The sequence below is a fragment of the Microtus ochrogaster genome, linkage group LG2, assembly GCF_000317375.1.
Source record: "Microtus ochrogaster isolate Prairie Vole_2 linkage group LG2, MicOch1.0, whole genome shotgun sequence".
In the NCBI taxonomy this organism is placed as follows: domain Eukaryota; kingdom Metazoa; phylum Chordata; class Mammalia; order Rodentia; family Cricetidae; genus Microtus; species Microtus ochrogaster.
In genome coordinates, this window is record NC_022028.1 from 42,456,753 (window position 1) to 42,467,892 (window position 11,140).

General features: G+C 42.0%; 1 protein-coding gene across 1 annotated transcript in view; it reads right to left on the reverse strand.

Annotated features, from left to right (window-relative positions):
* Tfam (transcription factor A, mitochondrial) overlaps positions 1-10,287 on the reverse strand; it is a 16,586-nt gene extending 6,299 nt beyond the window's left edge. Inside the window, exons 1-6 of the mRNA XM_005360162.2 lie at positions 10,063-10,287; positions 9,248-9,366; positions 7,836-7,906; positions 7,179-7,328; positions 5,615-5,710; positions 325-381 (exon numbers count right to left, since the gene is read on the reverse strand). Of these exons, the coding sequence (XP_005360219.1) occupies positions 325-381; positions 5,615-5,710; positions 7,179-7,328; positions 7,836-7,906; positions 9,248-9,366; positions 10,063-10,163 (594 nt within the window). The 5' untranslated portion in view covers positions 10,164-10,287. The remainder of the gene's footprint in view (positions 1-324; positions 382-5,614; positions 5,711-7,178; positions 7,329-7,835; positions 7,907-9,247; positions 9,367-10,062) is intronic.
* Between the last annotated feature and the right edge of the window lie 853 nt (positions 10,288-11,140).

The following is an 11,140-nucleotide window of genomic DNA, read 5'->3' on the forward strand; positions in this document are numbered from 1 at the left end:
ACATTTGGAGCATGGAGACCATGGGAGAGGGTAGAATGGGAGGGGAGAAGAGAAAAATATATACCTCAACAAAAGCAATTAAAAAGAAAGTGTCCAAGGGTAGGTAGGTTGTTAATTTAGCAACTTAGGGGAGAGAAGAGGGAGGGGCAGGTGGGACAAGACATGTTTTAAATGTTAGTTTATTTACTGACATCCTCCAAGCTGGCCTTAATGAAGGCAGTCTCTGAGTACTGCCTTCACTGGCACTGCTACATGAGCAAGCCTAATCTCAAGTACCCGAAGGTACTCTAAATGAACATATAAAGCCGAAACTGTACTACTCACCTGCCTTTCATCACTAGATAGATTTTTCCAAGCCTGATTTATAGTCTTCAGTTTTCCCTGTAAGATAACAGTTAAGATGTACACACCTAAGAAGGCAGCAAAAGAGACCATTTCCCATTTACCCCAACAAAGAACTCAGCTGTCATTCACAAGCAACATCCACTGACTTATTTCTACTGGACTGTTACATTTTTATTGAGCTGTTACATTTTCATTTACATTTTGAAATGTAACGGGACTATGAAATACGATGAGTTTCCCTTTAAATCAAAAATGTCTGTAGTCATCTCCACTCTGTCATAAACTAACTTCACAGATTGTTTTCTTCCCTGTAGCCATTTTTTATTCTAAATTTTGTGCAAAGATATTTAGGCATCACCCTAGGAATGGAGAAACAGTCCTTAATTCTACTCACCTGATCAGCTAACCTAGGTGGTATCACAGCAAAAAGGCCACTTTACGTCCCTCAGACTTTGTTCACATAAAGTCATAGGAGGCAGGGAGAATGACAAAACATGGTTGTTTTGCAATTTCCTCCAAACTCTATTAAAGTTTAAGGCATAAATACATGTGGACAATAACCAACAGAAGAGGGCAGTACCCACCTAAACTGTGGACAGTAGCAGGCTGGAATGGTAACTGAAGTGACTGACACTGGTTGCAGTGCCCAGAGGCAGTAAGGAGAACCTGGGAGCACCAGATTTACAAGGCAAAATCCAGTGTCCCAGAGGCAGGACTGGGTGGGAGTCACAGAGGGTAAGGTGAAAAGAAGCTTAAATGCCCACCATGGCAGATTCCAGACATTCACGTTCCCAAGAGAGTAAAACAGTCACAGTGAAGAATAGGCACTCTTGAGGACAATGGCGTCTTGCAAAAAGACAAGGGAAATACATGAAAACATACAGTATTTAGGGGACAGGGAAGGAAGTTCAAAAACACAAAAATGAGAAGACACTCAGAAGGTCTATACACAAATACAAGCTATATAGAGTCTAAAAAGAAAGCAACAAGCAAAGAAGTCAAATCAAAAAGAACCCAAACTCAAACTGGTTTTATCTAAAAATTTCTAAAATGATATTTTTCTTGGTAAAGATTAGAAGACAATTTACAGGAGCCAGTTCTCACCTTCTGCCATGCAGGTCTGGGGAACTCAAACTCAGGTAAGGTGCCTTTACCAGATGACCATCCCATCAGCTCAGATTTTTTTTTTTTTTGCCTTATTTTTATTGTTTACTTTTTGTTTTGTTTTGGTTTTTCGAGACAAGGTTTCTCTAACAGTCCTGGCTGTCCTGGAACTTGCTCTGTATACCATGATGGCCTTGAACTCAAAGAGATACACCTGTTTCTGCCTCCCAAGTGCTGGGATTAAAGGCTTATGCCATCACTATCTGGCTCAGAATTTTTTAATCTGTCATTCTGGGGACAACCTAGGTGGCCTCACACTCTTGATCTTTCTAACTCAACTACCCAACTGCTGATTGTATTTCTCAAAGATCACAGTGGCTGGTAAACCAATGATAATCCTGAAATGCCGAAGAAACATTATTTTCAAACCATAACTCAATGGCCAATCTAAAAACACAGGAAAAAGGCAGTTTTTAGATATGCAAAACTTGAAATATATCCATATATGTCCATATATCCTTAATTAAGGAAAAGCTAGAATGAGAATAAACCAGGAAATATAAGCAAAGGCGGGAGGGGGAGGGAAATGGAAGGCGGTGGCGGGGAGGAGGCAGAAATCCTCAATGAATAAATAAATTAATAAAAAAAAAGAAAAAAAAAAGAAATATAAGCAAAGGCACAAGAGCACTGATGCAGGAGCTTGGCATGCTGGTGTACACTGAACAGATGGCGGCCACCAATCTGGAATAAACCAGAAGCTTCAAACTGATCTGACATCAAACTAAACGTACTGAGCTAGTGAGCACTGACAAAATGGGATTCAAAAAAAGATCGTAAATGAAACTGGGTAATTTCAATAATGTTTCCTTTGTAAATACGCTGGGGATTAACTGCTGATAAGCCCTGCCTGCATGTGTATGCATATGTGTTATTATCTATGTGTATCTGTATGTATATGTATCTCTGTGTTTGTATCTATGTACATCTGTATGTATATGTAGCTATGTGTTTGTATCTATGTGCATCTGTATGTATATGTAGCTATGTGTTTGTGTGCACCTGTGCATGCACATATGCATATGTGTACACACGTCTATGTATGTGAGTTTGGGGGGAGGGGGACATTAGGAGGCTGGAGTGTTTGTAGATGTTCTCAGGTGGCTCAAGCTGGCCTAGAATTCTCTTTATGATCTAAGACAGCCTTGATCTCTCGAGGACTGGGAGCACAAACATGAGCCACCCATCTAACTTAGACAGTATTTTTAAATGGATAAAATTATAGTCAAGTTATATTCCCATTACTAAGAACAGGGCCCAGTCATTCAGGCTGATGGGTAATTCTAGGGTACAGCCTGCAAGCCAGAATGGATGTATTAAAAGTTCTCACCAGCAGAGAGCTTTCCTATAGCAGTTTTAAAACAAAAACATAAATGTACTTAGACCCAGAGTAAATCAGTGACTGAGGAAATTCTAATGATCAAAAAGGTAAAATTCTGGGGCTGAAGAGATGGCTCAGTGGTTAAGAGCATTGCCTGCTCTTCCAAAGGTCATGAGTTCAATTCCTGGCAACCACATGGTGGCTCACAACCATCTGTAATGAGGTCTGGTGCCCTCTTATGGCCTGCAGACATACACACAGAATATTGTATACATAATAAATATTTTTTTTTAAAAAAGGTGAAATTCTAACAATCAAAAAGGTAAACCTGCATTTTAGTATCAGGGAGTCACAAAAATTAAAATCGCAAAGAGAACTTCTGCCACGGCCATGGCTGTTAATCTGCCACCAACCCTTCTTGTACTCTTGCCAGTAAAGCGTATCAAGAGGACAGCCAAGAATTCACACTGTGGGAGAGCGACAGACATTTCTTTTCTAGATTTGAGGGCTATCAGTATGATGCTGGAAGATGCCAGAGTTTGAAACTGTACAAGAAGGATTGCTAAATTGATCCAATTTTGCTAAGTGGAAGTTAAAAAAAAAAAAACAAACAAACAAAAAAAAACAATGTTGGGTACTAGAAAAAGGGCCCAAGAAGATATTTCTTTGACTTCCACAAGATTCTAACTTTTTTTGCTGTTTTTTACTTTTAATGATTAGTCTCTTTAAACCCATTTCCATTAATGGAAAAGACTTCAAAGATGAACATCCATTTTTCTAAGCAAATCATGGTTACTCTGGGAAAATAACAGTATGACTTTATTAAACACTAAAAAATAAAGGTGTTTTTGGAAAAATGAATAAAATTTTAAAATCCCCAAAAAAAGTGATTAAGTAGTCAGTAACAAGCCTGAGAAGAACCACGCTGCACATATATTTTATTTAAACATACACAACATGTAAGTGCAGTCAAAGGACTTGTGACTCGGGCTGGAGAGATGGCTCAGAGGTTAAGAGCATTGCCTGCTCTTCCAAAGGTCCTGAGTTCAATTCCCAGCAACCACATGGTGGCTCACAACCATCTGTAATGAGGTCTGGTGCCCTCTTCTGGAGTACAGGTATACACACAGACAGAATATTATATACATAATAAATAAATATTTAAAAAAACAGAACAACAAAAAAAAAAAGGACTTGTGACTGAATGACAGAACCAGTTAACTCCAGTGATGAGCCTAGCAAGCTCAACTGCCCCGTGAGTGATCTGGACATCTACACTTCTTTACCACGGCACTTTATATGAGGAAAACACGGCGGCTATTGTCAGTCTTGAGAGGTATGACATGGGCTTTGGGTTCACAACACCACACTCTATGACTATGTCCACACATACAGCATGTTCCCATTGCACAGGTATTGTGGAGGTCCACAGATGTGAGCCTGTTTCACCTTGACTAAAGGTCACTGAGTTTGAGCTTAATTTTGCTTTCAAAGTTGTTGATAACAGATGGAGCTACAAACAAGAGATCCTGAACTAGGGTGTGGTTAATTAATATTTTGAGTATAGAGGTGGATCCGCTCCATCTTGTTATTCCTACTCCTTCAAAGGATATTGGCAGGAGGTTCCAGGGGAGTGGCTGCCTGCAGGATACTTGGTCTATTCCTTATATCATGTTAATGAAGTCTGTTGCCTCCCCCTCACTTTCTGGAGTGAAGTATATAAGCGTGTGGAAAATAACCATGGGTGGTTCAGTAGTCACTGAATGTCCCTCCCAATGCTGTTCTGTGTTTCTGTCTCTTATTTCTCTCATAGCCTTTGCTTAATAGTTCTAATCCTCGTACTCTTACCCTGGAAGGTACAAATTTTGTCGAGGCTGGATCCCAACAGGTATAACCAATCTTGTTAAAGGACAAAGCATGAAGAGAGCTCATGCCCAACCCCAGAACTAATCTCATTCTTTATGGGGATGCTGACAATGAAAAGCTGCGGGACCAGAGCATTTCTAGAAGAATCTTAACTTCTCATGATACAAATGTATTATGTCTCCCCCGCCCCCAGACAGGGCTTCCTGTCCTGGAACTCACTCTGTAGACCAGGCTGCCTCGACCTCAGAGATCCACCTGCCTCTGCTTCCCGAGTGCTGGGATTAAAGGTGTCTGCTACCACCTCCCAGTTTAGTGTTATGTCTCTCTCTTTTCTTCTTTTCTCTTCTCTTCTCTTCTCTCTTTTCTTCCCACGACAGGGTTTCTCTGTGTAACAATCCTGGCTGTCCCAGAACTCAATCTGTAGACCGAGCTGGCCTAAAACTCACATAGATCTACCTGCCTCTCCGTGCTGGGATTAAACGCATACGCCGCCACCACCAGACATGTTATGTCTCTTAAATGTAAAGGGTTTATGTTATATAGAGTTGTGTGTGTCTGTATAAACCATAAAAACAGAAAGGTAACTTAATTAGAAATGTTTTCAAAGTTGTTCTAGTGTGTATGCATAAAGTATATATGGCAACCTATAGTCACCATACACCCAACTGTATAGTAAGCACAAGAACTTATGTTGTTCCAGTGCTGGCAATCAAACCCGAGGTATCACACAGACCCAGCTAGTTCTGCCAGTGAACTATACACTCAGCTCCAAGGATTTTTTATTGTTGTTGTTCAAAGAGACAGAATAACCTTCCACATTTTCTATTTTCTTCATTATGTGACATGATAGACATACAACTTCTTACATGATTTTAAACTAAAATAAACACAAACCTACGAACAACCTGCAGCTCTGCTTACCTGAGAAGACTCTTCTTTACTCTCTTGGAAGCATTCGGATACATAAATGTTGTATGCTGATCGAGGTCTTTTTGGTTTTCCAAGCAAAGTTAATTCCTGAATAATAATAAAAGAGTCAGATACAGATACTGGGAAGCCTACTATCTAACAAAACAATTCACTACAATGTATAACAGAATCCAAGTGCTGACAGGAATGACAGCCTGTGGCACCACACCAGCAGTGTGATTTGTATATAAAGTATACATATGTATATATATGTCTGTTACATCTTGGAAGTCAAAAACTTTTCCAAGCATAATAATTTAAAAACTGTAATATAATGAGGCATTTCTCCGCACAGAAAGGTATTTCCTTTACGTGTTATTTTTGTAGCTTCCATGAACTGAATCATTGTATTCACATATAAATTTTCTTGAAACATGTTTTTAATCGCGGTTTCGTCCTTGCAGGATACATAATCATACTGGCCCAATCAATACATGCCTCCACTGAGGCTCATAAACACAGGACTATTTAGTAACCTTATCTCACCTCTTCTCTTAATACTCGTAACATTAAAAATTCCAAAGATGTATTCAACTCTTAGCAGGTGCCAAGAAGGGGAACCACAGGATGGGCATGCAGCATCTCTTGCACATGGTCCCATATTCACTGTGATAGATACTGCACTCTCCTATTGATTTTCTGTATGTGGAGACTAGCAGTATCTGAATTTATAAAATCCTGGGGTGGGTGAGATGACACAGCAGATAAAGGTATGTATTGAGATGACACAGCAGCTAAAGGTATGTATTGAGATGACACAGCAGCTAAAGGGATGTATTGCACAACCCTGTAGAGGTGAAAGGACAAAATCAACTTCACAGTTGTCCTCTGACCTGTAAGTCAGACCCCTCCCCCACACTGCATACACATACACAAAATTTAATAATGAAATAAAGGGGGGAGGGGCCTGGGAGGGGTTAGCAGACTAGGGGTATTAAATACCTACAATCTTGTCTACATAACTTTTATTACAGAAACCACAACAGCATTCCCTAAATAAAGAAAAATGTAGCTTGACTTTGAAACAGTGGCCTTCATGTAAATTAATGCAAATCAGGAAACAAAAAATTTAAGCATGCAGATAGAAGTTTTAATAGTTATTTCTTTAAAAGGAAATAGAATCCTACTTGAATAACTGGCATTTTCCTGATATGCTAATGAAGAAATTTAGTATGGTTAGCAACATTCAAATTCATGGTCCTCTACAGACAATTCAAATGTGAAAGTTACTCTAGAAGGAAGACTCAGAGTAAAGATTCTAATTGTGCATCATTCACTTGTTTCATAACTCAAGCTTCGGACCAATCCTACTGACTGTTGCAACCAGGACTTTCCAGACACACCATGTGAGCTATAACATCCTGCTTGTCTAAATGGTGTGCCCAAGTACTCTGCTGTCACATCTACTGTGCCCAAGTGCTCTGCTGTCACCTCTACTGTCACTGACACAAGGGAGAACTACCTAGATTCTTGGCTGACATTTTTTCCACAGGAAGAGTATTTCAATGATACTTACTCTCTTTTTTATTGAAGCTTTCTTTTTTAAACGTTTTTGCCTTCCTTCTTTCTCAAAAGATACCAACTGGGTTGGCGTTAGCTGGTCTTTAAACTTGCTCATAGCTTCTTTGTAAGCTTTCCATTCTGCCTTAAAATCAGCTTCATACACCTATACATTAAAAACCCAAATAAAAATCAATGAACCGGTTCTGGCAAGCTCAACACATCACATTTACCAAGGACAAACAGGTGAAAATGTGCTCTGAGATTTACTTTTCAAACTCTTGCTAATCAAGGTGCAAGTACAGCAACTGGCCATCCTTCCTCATTGTTGTCAACTACTAACCTACACTCTACCCATCCATATCAACATCATTTATGAAACAAATGGTGGAACACCTGTATGGATATGACTGTTAAGGAAAGAGAAAACTAAGATGATAACACAGTTGGGAAAGTGCTTGCCATGGCCAGTGTCCATAACCCTCATGCTGAGGATGGGGTGGGGGCAGAGAGGGGTGGATCCCTGGAATTTGCCAGCCAGCCAGTTTAGATCAGTTGGCAAGCTATGAGCACAAGCAGAGACCCCCGTCTAAAAGAAAAAAGTATGAGCTAACTAATCTTTGAAAAAGCTTACATCCCTAACTACACAACTACTGAAAACATAAATGCTTACTTTTTTTTCTGCATCCGGTAGTTCCCTCCACGCAGCCCCAATTTTTCTAACCAGTTCTGAAAGTTTTGCATCTACAAATTAGAACAGAATCAAAATAGATGTCTCAATTTTATTTCTTAGGGGTTAACGTCTACAAGCTTTTGAAAATAGCCTCACTCTAAAAATCAAGCTAATTACATACATCTCTACACCCTCCAGACACAATTTTATCTAGAAATGCTAGGAAACTGTTGTTTAGCTTTAAGGAGCATGTTACAAATTACCAAAGACAGCCTTTGGAAAGCCACTGCTACTGTAAGCACCCGAGAAATCAATTGCTTCAGGTTTCTTACTTCTGTATTTCAATCGAAACATTCTGTCACGTCTTTCAGAAATCATTGTTAGTAACCCCAAATAAACTACAAATTAGTCTTGTTGATACAATATCATCTTGCATTTCAATTATAGAAATACCATTCAGATATAAAACTATCATAAAATTAATCCATTATTCTCCAGTCCTTTGTCTTAACTGGGGACACAACTGTTTATCGACCATGCCTTAGTGCCAAGTGTTACATTTTAGAAGACAGGAGTATGGGTATAAGCATGTCTCTTAAAAGTTCACTGTCTGTCCCTTACCTCCAACAGAAGAACTTTAATTACAGCTCACATGATTTTCACAAGTGCCCCGTGAGGTACTTTAAGTAAAAGGGCATTGGAAATCTTAGGAACGACCAACTTATTCAGCTATTATCTTTATAATCAAATGAAGGCCCAACAACCCTTTCTTAGACTACCTGGAAATATTTCCTACTTGCCAATCTTTTCTTTCTTTTTTTTCCAAGAACTCAGATAATTTTCAACGAAGCTAGCAATGATCTGTATAGACCATTATATTTTACAGAACACTTCCTGGTCAGTTATTTTATTGCACCTTTACAATGTCCTATTGAAGAAGCAAGTGCTATGCAAGAGATAAATGAATTCGCAGGGCCATGGTGGTGCACACCTTTAATGCCAGCGCAGCACTTGGGAGGCAGAGGCAGGCAGATCTCAGTGAGTTCAAGACCAGCTTGGTCTACAAAGTGAGTTCCAGGACAACCAGAACTATTACAAATCCTGCCTCAAAAAAATCTAAGAGCGAGAGAGCAAGTGAGAAAGAAATAAATTCGTCGGCGGGTCTTCTAAGCCCAGGGCAACTAGATCTCAACTTTATCCTTTTCTCTAGAGTGCTCTCCACTCTACAGGTTATTTTTAAAAATACTGTTCTCATTTCTCATTTGTATTCAAAGAATTTCTATTAGTTATAAGATATTATACAGACCATTAAAGAAAATGACTGTTGCCAGATGCTCTGGTAGCGCAAATCAAGATTGCAGTTAAAAAAGAAAATCATGTTAGAGAAGAGCATGAAGTCACAAACTTCTTACCTGGGTGTTTAGCTTTAAATCTGGGTAGCTGTTCTGTAGAAAATCGAAGGTATGAACTCATTGGTTTCTTTGGATGATTACTCACGTTGGATGAAAAACATTTCGGAATACAGACAAGGCTACACGCGGATTAAAGAATCGAATGTCAGAAGGTCAGCTATTTACCTCTCCTGTACACAGACCTCACGTTCTAAATAGAACGTCAGCTAAGGTGCTAAATAACCAACACCTTCGCCAGAAATGCTAATAACCTTTATTTCTCTCTCCTCTGCTGTGCTAAGAATAAATCCAAGGGTTTCATTTGTAGAAGCACGTTTAAAAGTGCTCCACAACCAGCTACTCCCCAGCCTTAAGACTTACTTTAAAATCCTGCCCTAACCAAGTAAGAGACTGCTGGGGCTGTACGTAGCCTGCAAACGCGGCGCCCTGGGTGACCTAGACAAACGAAAGAGGGGGCTGCAGGTTTGAAGCACCAGTCCTGGCGCCCTGGGGGACCTAGCCAAACAGAAGAAGCTGCAGGGTTAAAGCACAAACCCTGGCCCCTGGGTGACCTAGCCAAACAGAAGGGGCTGCAGCGTTAAAGCACAAATCTGGCAGTCAGAAGAGAACAGGGGCGAGCGTTCCGCGCCACAGCTCCGGCCCCGCCTCCAGGGCACGAGAGGAAGGCGGGAGCCCTGGGCGCCCAAAGGTAGAAGGTGACAGGAAGTGGGGGTCGGGCACCAAAAGCGCAAGGCCCCTGGCGGCCCGGAAAGTAGGGTGGAACGAGAGGACAGACAGGATGATGGACGTGCGGAGCTTATTGCCCCGCGGCCTACCTGAGCGGCGAGGGCAGGCGACCCCCGCAGCCCGCGCACATCTCGGCCCCCGAGCGTCCGAGTGCCCTTAGCGCACCCCACATTCCCCGGAACAGCGCCATCGCTCGGGCCGACGAGGCGCTGGCGCGGCGCCGCTTGCGAGCAGCCGTCGTGGTACACACCGCGGTGTCCTCACAGCCGAACAAGCCGCGTGGGAGCCCCGGGCGTTTGTTATCATGCCCGCCGCGCGCGGGGCACTGTGGGAAGCCCGGACTTCCGGTCTGAGGCAGGAGGCGGGGCGGACCGAAAGCGGTGTGCGTCCTTCCACCCCTTCCCCCGCACTTCGGTGGGCAGGGCTGGGAAGGGGCGGAGCCCGCACTGGAGGGCTTGGTCCCGAGCTGGTGTTTCTAAGCCGCGGGGGCTGCTAGCCGCCCCGCTGTGTGTTCTGTTTGCGGCTTGCAGGCTGTTGGGGGACAGGGTCCTCACCCCCCAGCTCAGGTCAGTGACGCTGGTGCTGCGATTTGTGTCACAGTGCCTGGCCCTTGAGGTCAGATAAGAGTGGTACTGCAGATGCCCGAGCCGCAGAATACCTGAATCCCACTGTGTCTCCTCTGAGCCCACAGGAGAGCACGGGGCTACTGGAGGGTGGAGGAGCGGGAGGTGTGGTCATGAAACTCATCCCTCTGAACGCCTTCTTCTCTTTTATAATTAATAGAAAGGGGTTCCCAGGATGTCACAGTGAGTAGAGGCGCTTGACCTCAAAGCTGGCAAGTCGAGTTCAATGCCACGGTGTGAAAGAGAACCAATTCAAGCAAATTGCCCTCTGACGTACACACACACACACACACACACACACACACACACACGTAAATGTGTCAAAAAATAAACAACCCAGGTTTGTTATCATCAGATTATCAACCATTACTATGTAGTGATTTTATTGTAAATGCGTATTTACGAAGGAAACAATGCTTGAACTTTCTTTGAACAAAAAGGACTTCTGGTTTTTATTTACCTCTAAGAAACAAACAGGGGCTGGAGAGATGGCTCAGAGGTTAAGAGCATTGCCTACTCTTCCAAAGGTCCTGAGTTCAATTCC